Raw genomic sequence first — 19,524 nt, forward strand, 5'->3', positions numbered from 1 at the left:
TTTCACATTTTTCAATTATAGAATTGATTACGTTATATAATTATAAAGTTAACTGAAAAATGATATTTATAGGATAATAACGTGCGATATATGATGTATAAATAAGGGCCCGGACACACACTTCTGCACAACGCATAAATGCGTAAGCATAAGAAAATTGATTGGTCTATTTCCTTATGCACATGTGTATGGACTAATCAATTTTCTTATACGCATTATGCGTTGTGCAGAAGTGTGTGTCCGGGCCTTTAATGCGGGGTCTACAATGGAAGTCGCAAAAATTGACCAATCACAGTCGATTTATTCTCCTCAAATTCGATTGTGATTGGTCAATTCTTGCGACTCACGACTTTTGCGACTCGCATTGTAGACCCCGCATAATGTTGGGTCTACAATGCGAGTCGCAATGTCGTGAGTCGCAAGAATTGACCAATCACAGTCGATTATTCTCCTCAAATTCGATTGTGATTGGTCAATTCTTGCGACTCACGACTTTTGCGACTCGCATTGTAGACTCTGCATAAGTTTTTCTATGTATACATACCACGGCCTTTTGTCTAGCCTTTGGTCACAGTCACAATTGGTAATTGATACTGCTGGTAGATGTCTCCGTGTTGTTCACGTTTGTTCATGTGTGCATTCGTCTGAATGTATGCACTACGTTTACTTTTTCCGCAGAGGTAGGCCACAAACTTATATCCACTTCGCGAAACCGTCTCCTTTTTCCCAGCGAGATATTCCACAGCTGTCGCCATGAATTCTGGTACGCTCAATAACTTCAGAACCTCGCTCTACGTTCTCAACCTGCATGTCGACGTCACCGAGACGATGCTGGACAAGATATTTTCAACGGTCGGGCACGTGAGGCTCATAAAAGTATTCCGCAACAAGAATACCAACACCTCTCTCGGCTACGCATACGTTGACTTCAAGTACTGGCTCGAAGGTAATTTCATATTTTTATTATTATTTTTGTTGTTATTATTATTATTATTATTAATTACGTTGCCCAATGCCCCATTCCCACAATGGCAGTGGTATGGTAAAACCCACGTGGTCAACGTGTACATCATCGGTACACGTGAATCGCCACGTGCTGCTTTCATGCGTCGCGCCGACGCGCGCACCGTTCAATTCTCGAACCATCGGCATGCTTTTCTGACATCCTACTCCGACATATGACTTGAGCCGGTTCTACAATACATCGCAAACGATGGCAACTGCTATTATAGTTGAAAAGTGTTATTTCTGATTGCCGACTGACAGTTAGCGTCGCCAAAAAAGTTAAAAAAGTTCGCCAACTCTTTTAACAACTGCAATTGACAAGTTCAACGTGGAAATAACACTTTTCAACTACCAGTTGTCATATCGTTCGCGACGTATTGTAGAACCGGCCTTAATACTTTGACTGCCACTATATATATTGTTAGCTCTATATTATTTAAAATTCTATATTAGAATTTTAAATGGTACAAACAGCTAAAAATATAGACATATAACAATATAAACAAGTAGATAACAATATAAAGTATAAAGTGCACTATTCAACGTAGTGCTCATAAGGATACAATTTTATCTATATAATCACACATTACACATTATTTCATTATATATCTTACCATAATGCAGACTGTGAGTATTGTAACGCACACGATGAAGCAGGGCACACACACTTTTCCGTAGAACGTAACAGTAAGGTTTCGACCAGTTGCGTTGCTTGATTCGGCCGTCTGTAACCGTAGAAGTAAGAATTGAACAACGCGATTGGTCGAAACCTTACTGTTACGTTCTACGGAAAGTGTGTGTGTGGCCAGCTTTAGACAAAACTTGCTAGGCAGGTAACGTGTTAACTTTTTTTTTAAGCTACACATTTTAAATGAACTCGAGACAACTCGGACTTCAGAGATATTTTGTTTGTTATCAATTAGAAAAGCACCTATTTTTATATTATATTAAAGGATAGAATCATGGAAAACATTAATATATCTTATTCTGTAATTTTACATTAATTTCAATTGTGAGAGAAAAAAAGGAATCATAATTTGCAAATTTTAATTGAAAACAGCGAATTTACAACCTATAACTTGGTTTAGTAAATGTATTGCGAGATACGCAAACAGAAAAATACAAGATTTATTCTTTTCATATTATATTATACTTGGGATGAGGATGAGTTCATAGAAAATCATGGTCGCTGTGCAATTGCTCGTCGCACATTGCGCTCAAGTTATGAGCGAGTTACTTTTTGTACATTTTCAAAAGTTATTTGGAATAAAGACACTTTTGCGTTCCATTCTACAAACATATCCAATACTATAATTTAATTTAAAAATATTGAGTTTTTGCAGATGCATCTTTAGTTTACAAACTTTCGACAGTTGCAAGAGCAAGTGTATTATACACACATAAATTTATTTAACAATAAGGAATACACTTTTAAGCATGGCAGTAAAATATTTAAATTATTCAACTTTCGCAAAGATGATACATTAGCATAAATACATGTGTGAACGTTTATGTTTCAGCCAAACTGGCCATTGATATAATAAATTTCTGCATTATAAACGGGCGGCCTATTCATATCATGTGGGATGAGGACTTTCCCACTTTAACCAAGTTTGATGACAAAAATGTATCTATTACAAACCTAGACAAAAAGATAGATCATCAAGCGCTGTACGATACATTTTCCGCGTTTGGCAAGATAGTGACGTGTAAGGTTGAGAAAAGCGAATCAAAGGGCACGTCAAAGGGTTATGTCCATTTTGAAACGAAGGAAGCAGCCGACAAATCTATCGAGGAGATCAACAAGATGTTGCGAAGTGGCAGGAAGGTAAAGTAACGCTCTTTACCCATCAGGATAAAAGTTGTCACTCGATTGATTCGTTTATCAAATCCATAGACTTATGTACATAGACTGTGGGAGCTTGCAAGGCAAGACTTAACGAAAAGAATAGTTATATTCCCTTTTTATTGTCCTCCGACATGTCCTTGTCGCACAGAAAGAAAAGAAAAGGTTTAGTTCTTATCACGCAAAACTTTTTTCAATAGAAGTTGAGCCAAACAGAGATAGATTGCCCTTGCACTTGTTCTCTCTTTCTCTGGTGTCATAGCTTTTTGTAGAAGCGCTCAGTCCATGTATGTCAGTCTTTGATCAAATGAATGTTTCTTTTTTGTTTCTCAATGTGGATTGCGCTCACAGGTGTACGTTGGCAAGTTCATCCCACGTATGGAACGCCGAAAGGATTTGGATGAAAAGGCTGATGTTTCATTGTTCCCAAATTTTCACTTTGACGAGGATATGTCTTTGACTGACAAGCTGAATTACGTTCAGGACGATTACAAGCCACAAAATGCTGATCAAGAATGTCAAGTAGCGGTGGCACAGCTTGAAATCTATCGTGACATTATGTTCGCCGAACGTAATACAGGTAATATTAAGGAAATTATGAATAGAATGTTACAAAAGTAAATTATTATTACGCCTGTAACAGTAATTTGCTTTTGTTTAAAGTTAAATCTGTATTTCTTTAATCCTTAAGATACAAATATGGGTATTACGTCCGATCAATTTCTATCCATAAAAGTTTCTCGAAATTTTAAAAAGTTTTCCATTCCTTATCCGCTTCTAAAAAAATGTTCGTTTTGGGAGAGACCTTTGTGTGATGGGGCGAAACCAAAACCATCAGTTTCTCTGTAAATAACATGTCAAGATAAGAGTTAATCATCCTGATAGAAATCGATTAGATAAGAATTGGATTAGAATCCAGTCTTGTAAGTTTAACTATGAATCAGTCTCTTGTGTACAGAACCAGGCATTATCCTGTATTGTTATCATTTGTATTATTTATTTTATCGGAGTTTGTTTTGAACATCTAACAGATTAGTCATGTATAAAGAAGTACCACAAACCGCTATTAAAAATGAAATTAAAAAGTTATAAATGTCTCGAAAGGCTTGAAAGCAACCAGAAAAGTTGTTGTCTTTTAGTGGTATATCTGAAATGGTTTCTATAGAGGATGGTCTGTAAAAATAAAATTATTATTTGTTAATTAAACTTATTTTCTTATCTTACAAATGAATGAATATGTATTTAATTATTGTAACAATATAATTGCCTTAACATTATTATATTGATTATAATATTGTACAATAATAATTGTAGTTGGATTCAAATATCAGTGAAAATAATTGTTACTTTACAATCTCTCTGTGTCTCAGATTTACAAGCAGTTGGTGGTGTCAGACTAAGCCGTTTCAGGACCAGTTTTCATAGAGGATATACACGGCGTGTAGAGGATATACACGTGCGTACACGGCGTGTAGAGGATATACACGTGCGCAGCGAGGAGTCACTGCAGTTCCATTTGGGCAATTGGTTCACGCCTTTGACTGGCCCACATTTAGAGCCAGGAGCAGCCGCTCGCAGCGAGCAGTCACTGCAGTTCCATTTGGGCCATTGGTTCACGCCTTTGACTGGCCCACATTCAGAGCCAGGAGCAGCCGCTCGCAGCGTCAATCGCAGGGCAACAGCAAAGCTGACAAAAGCAAATGCTAAGAGAGTTCCCTACAGACTCCAAAACACGTATCATCCACGACTGACTGGTATCGTTTGAAGATTGCAGAATTTTTGACGAATAACTGCACAGCCAACGTGTGACCATTTTGCATGCTCATATGCAGATTATTTCGCATAAGGCATTTCCAGGGTTACATTTACACGAAAAGAAGCAACGACATTGGCTAGGCATTCCTATACTTCTGCTGTAGTAGCGAGTGAAGCCTGAAATTGACAGTTTGAGACAGAGCGAGAAAGTTGATTTGCCTCTAATACTTTCTCACTTTTTCTTTCTTTCTCTAGTATAAAATATTTTGTCAAACGCGCGCGTTTGAGAAAAGCACGCATTTGATTAGTGTAACCTATGGAGATGCATGTTATAACGCGCGGAAACGCGTGCATGGAAACCAGGGATAATGGCGACTTTTTACAGTCGCTCTAAAGGCCTCTATCCACGATGCTAAAATTTGGTCTAAGTTCTCGGACCAAGTTTTAGCATCGTGGACACAGGCCTTAAGCTAGAGTGAAAAAGGGCAATTAGGGGCAAATTATATACGTCATTGGAAAGAAGTTGCAACAAATGTTGATTATTCATATAACAAAGTTGGCTGCAAATGCGTGAACTATATTATTTAATTTCTAAAAACCTTCAGAAACTATTTTCTTTAACATATATTCTCTTTTTATAATAGGTCTTGACAGTCCTCTTGATCTACGGATAAAGAAGCTTTGATGAGAAATATTATACTTTACGAAATATCTAGAAGGGCTTGCGCTACACCACACATGCGCCAGAAATCCAGCAATCTTCCAACACTGCTGACCGGTAAGATCATCGGTATATTGCAGAAGATGCGATTGCGACGACAGCAAACCTTTACATACTGGAGCACGTGGAATCCGAGAAGGCCAAACTCGACGAAGCCGTGGCCGTATTACTGTGGCGTGAGCACTTATCAGGCTAAGCAGTCGCACAAAAAAAAGTAATAAAAATAAAACGTCTTATCGATAATCTTTATTTTTAATAAGAATTACATATCAATAAGTTTTAAATTTGATTCGATGTACATCGTGGTTTTGTTCACTATTTTATTTTATTTCTTTAAATTTATACAATTATAATCGTGTCAATTGTATGTTTTTGTAACGGATTTACTTTCCAAGACGTAACCGGCTCCGAGATATCACTTGAGAAAACAGAAATGTACTTTTTACGATATAAAATTTCAAGGGAGAAATATCTTCGTATTCGGCATATTAGAATGCGGACACGTTTTCTGAATGAGCGGTTACGTTCGCCTTGTGTTTGTTTACTGAAGGAAACGGAATTGTGAAAAATTCCTAGTTTTAGAATTTTAAGATAATAAATATTTCTTTCAAGATACATGTATATAAGACTAATGTTCAGCAGATGTAACGATTGGCTTATGAAAAGTTAATTTAATTCAATAGATCTCATGTGTAATAGACAGTATTAGATAGACAGTATTAGATATTCAATAGATCTCATGTGTAATAGACAGTATTAGATAGGATATAACCGCAGGCAATCATCGCTTAACGTATACAATTGTTACATCTGCTGAATACATTTTTTGTTTTAATACTTTTTTGTCTAATATTAGTTTTCAACTATTTCTTACCAATTTTTTGCAAAATGTAATTAATTGATTTTATTTCATTATTTTTAAATAAAAATGATCAGAACAGTGAAATTTTTGTTAAAATGTTATTTTATAATTAATTTTTTAATTATGTTTTAAAATAAAGCTAGATTTGATCCGAAAAAATGGCTCAAAGTGGTCAAATTTCAAATAAAAAAGAAACAAAATTTTGATATAACGTAAACAAATGATTACCGGGGGTGCTACGGAGGCACCTATCATAATCTACCAACAAAACTAAATAATTATTCTGGTTGTGGTACTGTGTAATGAAACAAATGTGTTGATACGCAGGAAAATTTGTATTTTGTGACTGAATCAAAATATGAAATAAATATGAAAAAAGTTCTTTAAAGATGTGATATCAGAATTAAGTCGCGAGCTTGGAAGCCGTTTGTATGATATATCACGAAAATCTTGGTATTAATTATATGAAAAATATCTCGTTAGTTCTGAAACAGAGCTAATATTATTATTGAGGACATAAACGTACTTTTCTTGATAACTTGCACAGTTGTGACTGCATCTGGTTTTAGTTTATTTTTATGGTTTTTATATAATTTAAAAATATTAAAAATATATAGATAAATAATTTTGAATTTATGCAAATATATCACACATGGTATCTTTTATTGCTTAACAATATTTTCCTCAAATTTGCAATACGCAATGTGCACAGGTTTAAGGAAGTATACGCGATAAACGATAAATATATATCCTCGTCTTCTACACCTAATCAATTATCTCGGAAACTTATACATCCTTCAATATGTGACAAATGGACAAGACATCATAATTACGAAGCATAAAAATAATCATATACATATATCGCATGATTTCTTTCAATAAATATGTCGCGTATTTATTGAACTGTGTAGATCGTGTACGATTTTCAATTTTGTGAATTTCTTATCGAGCGTTATCTAACAGCGTTAATACAACGATATATTTAGTTTGTATAACGTCATTTCAAAATCGTCTTTTCTTCCGCTATTATTTCCACGATTCTCATGTTGAAGTTGTTTAACTGCAAATCTAACATCTCGATTATATGCTGTAGTATTATGTTTTAATATTTAAATTCTAAACGAATAAATACAAAAATAAAGCCTAGTAAGTGTAACGGAAGTAAACAATCCCTCGATTTGTCACATATATATACTCTGTCCTTCATATTAGTGGTTGAAAGTCACAGTTTCTTCGGCTATCCGGTATTCTAATAAACAGACATGTGTTGCCAGACAAAGGAAAACATGAGCAAAGGTAGAACTATATGACTGCTGTCAGTTCACAACGGTCCGTTACAGAGGATTATTAGGAGCTGTAGAGTGACTCTGCTAAAATGGATATTCTTTCAACAAATAATGATCCATACAGCTGTGCGCTACCAGGTACTTTAATTATTTAATTAGCTACATTAAAATGACGTAAAGCATTTAAAATGTTTTTATTCATTCTTTTTTAAGAATATAGAATGAAATGACAAATATGTTAACACAATTCATTTGGGAAGACGAGATTCTCTTCCCGTTGTACATACATTTAACATACTTGTCTTTAGTAATTATCAATTTTCAAAATTAGATTGCTATTTCGCGACGTTAATTAACTTACAATATTCTCAAGTGCATATACTGTGTTAGCATAAAGACTTGAAAATTATTTACATATTATAAATATATCAAGAAACACGGTAGTGTCTCGCGTAAATAACACCGTACGCAATTATTATATTAATTTTAATCAATATATCGTTTTTGTCATGTGCATTACATTTCTATATTACCAATTATTATCAATATTAACTTATGTATTTTTTAAATTTATGTACCTGTCTAATTATTAGAACTTGCGCGTGTAACCCATACCCATTTAGAGTTGAAAGTGGATTTTGATCAAAAAGTTCTTGAAGGGAAAGCGATTTTAAATATAGTAAAAAAATATGAAAATTGTGAAAAAGGGACTATTGTGAGTATAAGTAGTGAGGTGTTTCTTTCTACATTCAGAAAAAATTTTGTTTTATTATTGATATGTATGGTAATGTCGAATAATTATAGTTTCTGGATAGCTGCAATCTTGATATAATAAAAGTCACAGATTCTAATACTGGGTTACCGTTATGTTATGATATTGGACTTAATTGTTCTTGCGGAAATATATTTAAGATAGAGTTGCCAGGAAAACATGTATTATTACATAAAATAGAGATTGAATACAGAACAAGTGAACATTCACATGCACTAATTTGGCTAACACCTGAGCAAACTGCCGATGGCAAACATCCTTTCCTATTGTCTAACACTAAGGTAAACTTACAGTTAAATAGATAAATAAACAAATCAATTTATCTTGATCAACGTACGTTAAGAATTCAAATCTTTTAGTATACATATGCAAGAGCCATGTTCCCATGCCAAGACACACCGTCTGTCAAGACTACGTATTCAGCTGAGGTAAAAATTTATACATAGACGGTATTTATATGGATTCTTTACTTATTTATACATATAAACACAGTAACATGATTATTATTAATACAATTCATAAAGTAATGAAAAGTTTGGAAAGAAATTGTTATGTGTAAATAAAATTAATTTAAATGTATGTTTGTGAATATATATATATACATATGTATCTATATTTATAATAATTTATTTATATCTATATACAATATGTTTACATGTTCTTTTAAGCTGTTTTGGTAAAAATTAAATGAAACGGTCTATTTAATTTTTTTATGTATATTTCATGTGTCTTAAATTCTTATTTCTAGATTTCAACACCAAAGGATTTTAGAGTTATAATGTCCGCAAAGTTGAGAAATATAATTCACACTCAAGACCAAATCGTGTATGAATTCTTTCAAAGGAGTCTAACACCGGCTTACGGGGTAGTTATTGCTGTGGGATCACTAAAGGCGGTGAGAAATGGTCCAAGAATCAATGTGTATGCTGAATCCAAATTTATCGATGAAAGCCGCACGACGTTTGATGAGAATTTTGAAAGAATGGTGGAGATTGCCGATGAGTTGTATGGATTGTTTTTGGGTAAAACATTAACTAAATTACATATACTTATCAACTTAATAAAACACTCACACACAATAAGTTTTATTTTTGTAAATTAGAAATTTTCTTTTTTATTTATTACTCATTATTTATTATTTATTTATTTATTTTTATTATTCATTATTTATTTATTATTGTTTTGTTATTACATTAAAATCTCTAGATAAACAAAATATATGCGTGCTTCCACCAACTATCTCACCCAAGTATTTCACAATACAATGTCGAAACATGATATTTGTATCGCCATCCTTACTTCGCGGAGATATCTCTTTGATCAGTTCACTTGCTCAGCAAATCGCACACTTATGGACCGAGCATTTTGTTGTAAATTATGATCATATGTGGTTGAGTAAGAGTATCGGTATGTTTATTTACAAAAAATTTATAAACCGCATGCCGATTAATGGGAAAACAAAGGAGTTTTTACTAATGAAAATGGACCGCAAATTGGTAAAAAGGGTAAAGTATTAACTTTTATTACAGATAAAACAAATAAAGTAATAAATAATGTCGAATATGATGCCAGATAACAATATTTTGTAACACGCGCACACGCACGCACACACACACACACACACACACACACGTTTCGGTATTTCTACTATATGTATATATATTATTATCGAAAATGTATTATAGATTGAAGGATACAAGGATATCGATATATTACAAAATTTAATACCCAGATTGGGAAATATTTCACCTAATTATCTCATGGAACGTGTGCCTTATGAAGTGGGATGTATGCTCTTGGAAAAGTTACAGCATGAATTAGGAGGACCATTGATATTCGACAGATATCTTAAATTATATTTGTATACTTTTCTACACAGAAGTATAAACACGCAAGATTGGATAAGACACTTGACTGATTACTGTACTAATTTTTGTCCGACAAACAAGGTGACGCATTTTTTTTTCAAATAAATTATGGTTTTATCAGTATTTATATTTTTAGCATTAAAAATAATAAATTTTGTGTTGTTTTAGATGGTAACTTCTTTTGATTGGAGCATATACTTTTTTTACACAGAACCACTTATTCCAGACATTTCAATAACCGCGTTGGAAACAGCATGTTTCAATTTAGCGGAAGAATGGATAAGATCTGATGATAATGCCAAAAATATACCTCGTAAATTTATAGAAGTAACATCTTATTCTGATATTGAGAAAATAGAATTATTAAAATACCTATATGATTCGTCTGTCGGCCTGACCGTGATCAAGATGAATTTAATGTCAAATTTTTATGAGTCTCATGGCCACACTTATGAAATACGGTAAATATGAATATTCGCGTTTAGACTGATTCACATTTGCGTAATGTAACACGCACCTCTATTTCTCAGGTTCCGTTGGATACGTTTGTGTATCAAAAATCGATGGGAACCTATAATTGATACTGCCTTGAATTTCGCCATTCACTTTTGTACGCCAAAGTATGCGTGTTCTATATTTGAAGATTTATACAACTGGAAAGAAATACGTCTAATAACGATCGAAGCATATAGACGCAACGAGAAAAAGTTCGTTCATGAAACACAGGAAAAAATAAATTCAATTCTGCTAAATTGACATACATTAAGAACCAAATCATCTTTCCTTTTTATAAAGTAAGTCAATATATTAACTGACATACAAAGTAATTTATTTATCGTAGAGAAAAAGAGTATAACAAATGTTGTACAATTTATCGAAAGAATGTAAAAATTGATTTTTATATCATACATATTTTGATAACTTAACTAAAATTTAAAAAGTTGTTTATTTTGTCTGTGAATTACAGGTCTAAAGATTGAAAACGAGTTGGTGCGCAACAGGATTAATGACAATTCTTATTCTCTAAAAATATTTAAATTTGTGAAAAAAAATTAATTATATAGAATATAAGTAATTTGTTAATAATTGATAAATAAATCTATTTCTGCATGAATACATTTCGTTAAATTTTTTTTCGTAATAAAATGAAGTACAGGTTGTTTCATCTAAAACATCAGTCCATGTGACCGCACCCTTAGATTGCAATAGTTTAAGATTTATGCGGTTCGATTTCGGGGATCTCACGATCCCACCATCGAAATTATTTGTTAATTATGGATCTAGAAAGCGAACTGCCCGCAGTACAACATATTCGCAACAGATTTGCTCGGCTATCGCAACAAATCCGGCATCTCCGTCCGAATTTATTCGCTTTTTACCGGCGCACGGTCTGCCAATATAATTTGATAACAGATTGTCGGCAGAAACTGAACAAAATCTGTCATTTTGTAAACATTTAAATTGTTACGAATCGGATTTTGCTGACAAATTTCTGCAGAGCCAATCCGTCATTATATTCCGTTAGCAGATTTTTTTATATGCCTGTAGGTATTCTATCGACGAAATTTGCAGCAGTCACTTTTAAAATCTGGTCTCGACAAATTTTCCGGGGAGTTAAACCTTAAACCCGCCAATTTCGATCCAAGATCTCATTTGTATACGCGCGCCATTACATGGCGGTGATAATGTGGGGTCTACAATGCGAATCGCAAGAAATTGACCAATCACAGCGATTATTCTCCTCAAATTCGACTGTGATTGGTCAATTTCCCACGACTCACGACCCACGACTCGCATTGTAGACCCAGCATAGTTGAGTTCGTCTTATCAACACTCTGCGTTGATTGATTGGTTCTAAAAGTAAGAGCCAATCACGTTCGACCGCTACTCAGCAGGTTGGCTGAACACGACCAATCATGGCTGCGTCTTTCTCTCTGGAAGACACAAGACACAGTTGCGTCTCCTATCCTAATTAAGTATGATTGGGTGGATCCAAAGGTAAGAACCAATCACATTCTAGTGCTATTAGCCGTTCAGTCCTACTTGGCTGCACCATCATGGCGCTGACGTGAGCGGCGGAAGGGAGGGAACTACTTCGCTGGAGCGGGCGACGATCGTTGCGCGGCCCAAGAGCGTGGCTATATAAACGCGCGCAAGGAACAGCGCGCCGTCATTTTTTGGCCCCAGTAAAGGTAGAGTTGTGTTCGCGTTGTGCGTTTGTTGTGTGCGTTTACTTTTCCCCGGAGATAGGCCACATAACCTATGTCCAATTCGTGAAACTAAATAACTCTCCCAGAAAAATCCAAAAAAACGAAAAAAATCGTGAAAAAACTCATCGTAAGAAAAAAATCGCAAAACCGCAGGCGAAAATCATCGCGTGACCCTGGGAAAGATAACCCAGCAGCGTGGTGATATAGAAGGGAAGAAAGGGAAAGAAACACCGAGAGAGAGCAAAACCAGAGTGTGAGGCGTCGAGAAACGGACGGGAAATCCATCGTTACCCAGTCACGCAACCAAAAAAAAGGAGAACAGGAACGCACGAGGTGAACGCGGCAGAGAGAGGCGCTTGTAAAGAAAACGTGCGCGAGAGACGGCGTGCCGAGCGACTTTGTCGCGAAGTAGAGAGAGACGAGGCGAAGCGTAATCGCGTCCGCGCGACGAGGACGAACGTCGTTCCGTTTCCCTATTCCCAGAAGCCAGATACCCCACGGCCGCCGCCATGAATCCTGGAGCGCCCAACTACCCCATGGCCTCGCTCTACGTGGGCAACCTGCACACCGACATCACCGAGGCGATGCTGTTCGAGAAGTTCTCGACGGCCGGGCCCGTGCTGTCGATACGCGTATGCCGCGACATGATTACCCGCCGCTCGCTCGGCTACGCATATGTCAACTTCCAGCAGCCGGCCGATGGTAATTTTTCATAATTTCATCATTATTATTATTATCGGTTATTATTATTATTGGTATTTTTATCGTTGCCCCGTTCCCACGATGGCCACGACGACGATATGGCTGGCGGATCAGCGTGGTCGACGCTCGATGTGACGCGTCGGTCGACCGCGCGAATCGCCACCTGCTGCGTGCCTCGCTGCATACGCGATACGCGCGGCGCCGCGCCGCGCCGCTCTGCTCCGCTCCGCGCCGACGCGCGCCCTGTGCTCCGTGCCCCATTGGACTCGCGTCGTTGCTCCACGACGTGAAGCACGTAGAGACCACGCGTCAGAAACGCGGCGGATGATCGCGAACCGAGGATTAGAACTCGACTAATCGAATCATCTTAATCTTAATCCGTTTTCATCCGGTTGATCGAATTCCAATCTCCAATTTGCGATTCTCGACCGTCCACGCGTAATGCAATACGGGCTTAACGGTGGTTAACGGATAAACGGATTTGTCCGCGGCAAGGAGAGGAGAGGATATTTTTTTTCTGTCCTTGTCGCGCGTTGTCTGGAGACACGCCGCCAGAATATATAGAGTCGTAGAAACAAAATCTCTCCCGAGTTTTAATACGTTTATTTCGTTTAAAATGCAGAAAGTGTAGCTGCAAAATACAGTTAAAAAAACAAAGCCACGGGGAATGAAGGAATATAAAGTTAACATATAGATAATAAAGAAAAATCTAAAAGACTAACTAAACTAAAAAAAACATCCCTACTTTTGTCTTTTGATTTTTTAAATTAATGTTAGAATTTCGACTTTAAGTAGAAATAAAAAAAATTAAAGTTTTTTCTAGTTTAGTTACTTAAGTCTCTTGGTTGTTAGTTTAGTTTTTTTTTATTGTGACCTCACGTAGAAATTAAAAAAAAATTTCTTTACAAGGAAAACATTTGTCTTTTTATAAGAAACATTTAGATATTTTTCATATGTCCGTGCATTTGTTCCTACTAGCTGTATTCCGGTCGTTCTTTTCTTCGCGCGAATTCGATCTCCTTCTAGAAGACGAAACAAACCCTCGATTCCACCACGTGCGCGTTGCTTGAGCGTCCTTCGCCTTACATGACTTTCCCTTTTAAGTAAATCCGAAACCTTTAGCCATCGTGTGGAAACTTACATCCGTTACTTGTCAAAACAACAAAGAAGCAGGCTATTCTGATGAAGGAATAAAGGAAAAGCGGGATGGAACTTAAGTTTCCTCCTTCTACCTGACTTGGAGTTTTACCCAAGTGGATTTGTCCCTTTAGCTCTTTTCCGGCCGTTTTTTTTCACGCGCATTCAATTTCCTTTTGGAAGAAGAAACAAATACTCCTTTTTCGCATGCACGTCGTTTGAACATTCTTCGTCTCGCATGACTTTCGCTTTTAAGTGAATCCGAAATCTTTAACCATTGTATAAGGATTCTAAAAGATTCGTGGAAACTTACATCCGTCACTTGTCGAAACAACAAAGGAGCGCAGGCATTTCTGCGGAAGGAATAAAGGAAAAGCGGGATGAAACTTAAGTTTCTTCCTTCTACCTGACTTGAAGTTTTACCTCCGGTCGAAATTCCAATGGTGGAAAAGACAAGAGAGACCATCCGTTTCTAGATTTTTCTGCCTGCCTGCCTGCCTGCATTTTTTTGCACGTCTTCGCTCACCATGAATTTTACTTCTTCAATACTTCGACTGCCAGCGTGGTCATCCATATCTAGCATTGTCGTAGTCTTTTAAGACGCTTGTAAAAAATGAACACCATATATTGTCAACTCTATATCACTTAAAATTCCGTAGAATTTTAGAATTTTAAGCGATACAAATATTTAACAATATAGAGACAAATAGATAACACAAGGGAAAAAATGCGCTATTTAACGTTCATAAGAATACAGTCTTATTTAATCATATTTTATTGTATACTTACGATAATGAAAATTCCACTGTGACGCACACGATAAGACATACAAAACTTGCTGGCCAGGCAACGTGTTAACTATATTTTGTGGTTACACTTTTCGCGTTTAAAACGATATGAACGAAGATAAATTAGAAAAGTATATATTTTTTATATCAAAAGTTAAAATCATGAAAGACATTAATATATCACATTCTGTAATTTAACATTAATTTCAATTGTGAGAGAAAAAAAGAGAAATCAAAATTTGTAAATTCTAATTGGAAAGAACAAATTTACAACTTGTAACTTGTAACTTTAGTAAATGTATTGCGAGATACGCAAACAGAAAAATACAATATTTATTTTTTTCATATATATTTAAGGGGTTTATAGAAAATCATAGAAAATCATTATCACTGTGCAATTACTCATTGCGCATTGTGCTTGAGTGATGAGCGAGTTACTTTTCGTACATTTTCAAAAATTATCTGGAATAAAGACAGTTTCTCGCCTCAGTACTGTAATATAGGTAATTCTCCGCTTGAACATGTGGATCTACGAGCCAAAGTCAAACATCTACTCTAACTATAAAACTGCCAAGCAAAATAAAAACAATGTTTAAACAATGTTTATGAAAGTCAATGTAGACAGCTGTTGTATGAATTTTTTCAGATTTTTTAAAATACTTTAAGATACAGGGAAAGTAGCGTCGGAAAAGACAGACCCACGTGTTCACTGCGAAGATACCGAAAAAAACGTATTCACTAGCAGGATTAATTTAAAAATATTAAGTTTATGCATTGAGTTTTTGTAGATGCATATTTCGCTTACTTTCGGACAGTTTCAAGAGCAATTGTATAAATTTATTTAATGATAAGAGATACACTTTTCCGATAAGCATGGCGGTAAAATATTTAAATTATTCAACTTTCACGAAGATGACATATATTAGCATAAATACATTTGCGGATATTTTTGTTTCAGCCGAACGCGCCCTTGATACCATGAATTTTGACAATATAAAAGGGCGGCCTATTCGGATCATGTGGTCCCAGCGCGATCCCTCCCTACGCAAGTCTGGTGTCGGAAATGTATTTATTAAAAATCTGGATAAGAACATAGACAATAAGGCGATGTACGATACATTTTCCGCGTTCGGGAATATATTGAGCTGCAAGGTAACGCAAGACGAATCGGGCGCGTCGAAGGGTTACGGTTTTGTCCATTTCGAAACGGAGGAAGCAGCCAACAAATCTATTGAGAAGGTCAACGGAATGTTGCTAAATGGCAAGAAGGTAAAGTAACGCACTTTATTCATCGATTAGAATAAAAATTGTCACTCAAGTGAGTTGTTCATAAAATACATGGACTTATCTACATGGACTGCGCCTTTTTATGGCTAGCAAGACAAGACTGATAGTTATATTCCCTTTTCACTGTCCTCAGACCTGTTGTCTTTGTCGCACAGAAAGAAAAAAAAGAAGGTTTAGCCCTCATCACATTTCACGCAACTTTCTCCAATAAAAGTCTCAAGCAAAATAAATATAGATTGCCTGTGCATCTATTTTCTCTTTATCTGATCATGACGTGTAGCCTCTTGTAGAAGCACTCAGTCTACGTATATAAGTCTTTGATCAAATTAATGTTCTTTTTTGTTTCTCAATATGGATTGCGCTTACAGGTGTACGTTGGCAAATTCATTCCGCGTAAGGAACGCCAGAAGGAATTAGGCGAAAAGGCCAAACTGTTCACGAATGTTTACGTGAAGAACTTCGGCGAGGATATGTCCGACGACAAGCTGAAAGATATGTTTGAGAAGTATGGGACAATTACGAGTCATAAAGTAATGATCAAGGACGACGGCAAGTCACGTGGGTTTGGATTTGTCGCATTTGAGGATCCCAACTCTGCCGAGCAAGCGGTGATGGAATTAAACGGCAAGGAGATTGCCGAGGGTAAGCTCATGTATGTTGGGCGGGCACAGAAGAAAGCCGAGCGCCAGCAAGAGCTTAAACGTAAATTCGAGCAGCTGAAGATCGAGCGTCTGAATCGTTATCAAGGCGTGAATTTATACGTGAAGAATCTGGACGACACGATCGACGATGAGCGCCTGCGAAAAGAATTTACTCCATTTGGCACGATCACGTCTGCAAAGGTGATGATGGAGGAAGGACGTAGCAAGGGATTCGGCTTTGTGTGTTTCTCACAGCCGGAGGAAGCTACTAAGGCAGTTACCGAGATGAACGGACGCATCGTCGGTTCCAAGCCTCTCTATGTCGCTTTGGCGCAGCGTAAGGAGGATCGTAAAGCACATCTCGCTTCTCAGTACATGCAGCGCATGGCAAATATGCGCATGCAGCAGATGGGTCAGATATTCCATCAGCCCGGTAATACCAGCAGTTACTTCGTACCTACCCTGCCGCAGCCGCAGCGATTCTATGGACCAGCGCAGATGGCGCAGATCCGCGCTACTCCACGCTGGCCGGCGCAACCGAATCAAGTGCGACCGAACGCGCAGACCGGCAACTCCGGATTCGCGTCGATGCAAGCTGCACCATTCCGAGCGGCACCGCGCGCTCCTGCTGCACAGGCTGGCGCCTTGCGTAACAACATGTCCGCTAGACCTATCACAGGTGATTATTAAGGAAATTAAAAATAGAATATATGCTTATGACATTAATTTACTTTTTATTTAAACCTTTGTATTATTTCTTTGACTATCTTGACAGAAATCGAAACATCAGATAATAATTGAGTTAGAATCTTGATACACTTGTAAACCCAACTAACGTATCAACATTTCTTATGTAAAGCCATGCATTATTATCGTTGGTACTCTTGATTTATCTTATCAGAGTTCGTTTTAAATATCTAACAGATTAGCCTATATAAAGTAGCACACATCTCAAACCGTTATTAAAAATTAAATTAAAAAGTCATAAATGTCTTAAAAGGTTTGAAAACAACTAGGCAACAAGTTGTTGTCTTTTAGTGAATTATCTGAAATGGTTTTTATAGAAGATGTTCTTTAAAATTATTATTTGTTGATTAAACTTATTTTCTTATCTACTTATCTTACAAATAAATGAATATATACTTAATTATTGTTATAACAGTATAATTGCTATAACATTATTATACTAATTATAGTATTGTACAATAATAATCATAATTGGATTCAGTTATGAAAATAATTGTTACTTTACAATCTTTGCGTATCTCAGGTCTACAAGCAGTTGGCGGCGCCAATATGCAAAGCCGTTCCTTGACCGGACCAGCCGTTGGCGTCTCGCCTGGTCAAAGCCGTCCAACGAATTACAAGTACACGGCAAATATGCGCAACCCGCCGCAAGCAGCCATGGCTCCATTCGCGCCGAATCCTACTGCACAGCCTGCGGTTCACATTCAGGGCCAGGAACCGCTCACCGCGTCGATGTTAGCCGCGGCGCCGCCACAGGAGCAAAAGCAGATGCTTGGAGAACGCTTATTCCCTCTGATTCAACATATGCATCCGCAACTGACTGGCAAGATCACTGGTATGCTGTTGGAGATTGACAACAGCGAGCTGCTTCACATGCTGGAGCACAAGGAATCGCTGAAGGCTAAAGTCGAGGAAGCCGTGGCCGTATTGCAGGCCCATCAGGCCAAGCAAGCCGTTGCACCGAAAAAGGAATAAGCGTTATAACGATAATCTTTATTTTTAATAAGGAGAATTACATTTCGATAAATTTTTAATTTGATTCGATGTACATCGCCGTGTTGTCCACTAATTTCATCTTATTTCTCTAAATTTATGTAATTATAATCGTGTCAATGTATGTTTTCGTAACGGATTTACTTTCCAAGACGTAACCGACTCCGAGATATCACTTGAGAAAAAACAGGAATGTATACACTTTTTATGACGTAAAATTTTAAGGGAGAAATCTCTTCGTATTTGGCGTATTAGATTACAGGGGAGTTGCGGACACGTTTTCTGAATGAGCGGTTACGTTCGTTTTGTGTTTGTTTACTGAAAGAACCGAAATTGTGAAAAGATTTCCAGTTCTAGAATTTTAAGATAATAAATTTTTCTTTCAAGATATATATATATATGACGGTTAACGTTCAGCAGATGTAACGATTAAACGACTCGCTTATGAAAATTTTAATCCAATAGATTTAGTATGTAGCTGCAGGCAATTGTTGCTTAATAACATGTATAATTGATACATCTGCTGGATACATTTTTTTATTCTTTCCTTCTCATATTTCCCTTTTCGAGACGAACGAAAATCGTCTCTGAATCAAGGAAAATGTGTTTAAATTAGTTACACTAGAGCCTGTCGTAACGTGGACATAATGTGACTTGTGTTGTAATCATCTTTGTTCTAATTTGTCAAAAGATGGATAATGGTTACTTGGCGTGTTACATTTTGCAAACAAATCTGCGCCTGACGCATGAAAAGGAAATTGGATTGGAACGAAGTTAATAAAATTATGTAGCTAGAAATTAAACTGTAATCAATTATGCCCGTTGAGTTAGAGGTGATTCGAATGAATTACACTTAATCATCGATTAAAATCGATACGTCCTGACGCGATTTTATGTGTGAAGG

General features: G+C 36.5%; 3 protein-coding genes across 4 annotated transcripts; all 3 read left to right on the forward strand.

The window, feature by feature from the left end:
• Positions 1–560: 560 nt before the first annotated feature.
• On the forward strand, positions 561–6,273 carry LOC139810625 (polyadenylate-binding protein 1A-like). Its single transcript, XM_071774325.1, has 6 exons — positions 561–680; positions 746–946; positions 2,526–2,833; positions 3,203–3,431; positions 4,222–4,605; positions 5,251–6,273. The coding sequence occupies exons 1-6, from the start codon at positions 653–655 to the stop codon at positions 5,289–5,291; spliced, it is 1,191 nt and encodes a 396-aa protein (XP_071630426.1). The 5' UTR covers positions 561–652; the 3' UTR covers positions 5,292–6,273.
• LOC139810622 (leukotriene A-4 hydrolase-like) lies at positions 5,400–11,229 on the forward strand. Of its 2 annotated transcripts, none has more exons than XM_071774321.1 (11): positions 5,400–5,541; positions 7,464–7,613; positions 8,069–8,190; positions 8,280–8,528; positions 8,607–8,675; positions 8,996–9,269; positions 9,454–9,752; positions 9,933–10,196; positions 10,284–10,576; positions 10,646–10,909; positions 11,083–11,229. In XM_071774321.1, the coding sequence occupies exons 2-10, from the start codon at positions 7,565–7,567 to the stop codon at positions 10,869–10,871; spliced, it is 1,845 nt and encodes a 614-aa protein (XP_071630422.1). In that variant the 5' UTR covers positions 5,400–5,541; positions 7,464–7,564; the 3' UTR covers positions 10,872–10,909; positions 11,083–11,229. The 2 variants fall into 2 exon arrangements, with proteins under 2 accessions (XP_071630422.1, XP_071630423.1); XM_071774322.1 differs by having other exon boundaries at positions 5,401–5,541; positions 7,450–7,613.
• A 1,041-nt stretch (positions 11,230–12,270) lies between these two features.
• Positions 12,271–19,018, forward strand: LOC139809833 (polyadenylate-binding protein 4-like). Its single transcript, XM_071773062.1, has 4 exons — positions 12,271–13,027; positions 15,911–16,221; positions 16,608–17,559; positions 18,151–19,018. The coding sequence occupies exons 1-4, from the start codon at positions 12,835–12,837 to the stop codon at positions 18,600–18,602; spliced, it is 1,908 nt and encodes a 635-aa protein (XP_071629163.1). The 5' UTR covers positions 12,271–12,834; the 3' UTR covers positions 18,603–19,018.
• Positions 19,019–19,524: the final 506 nt, after the last annotated feature.

Source organism: Temnothorax longispinosus, chromosome 3, assembly GCF_030848805.1.
Source record: "Temnothorax longispinosus isolate EJ_2023e chromosome 3, Tlon_JGU_v1, whole genome shotgun sequence".
Lineage (NCBI taxonomy): Eukaryota > Metazoa > Arthropoda > Insecta > Hymenoptera > Formicidae > Temnothorax > Temnothorax longispinosus.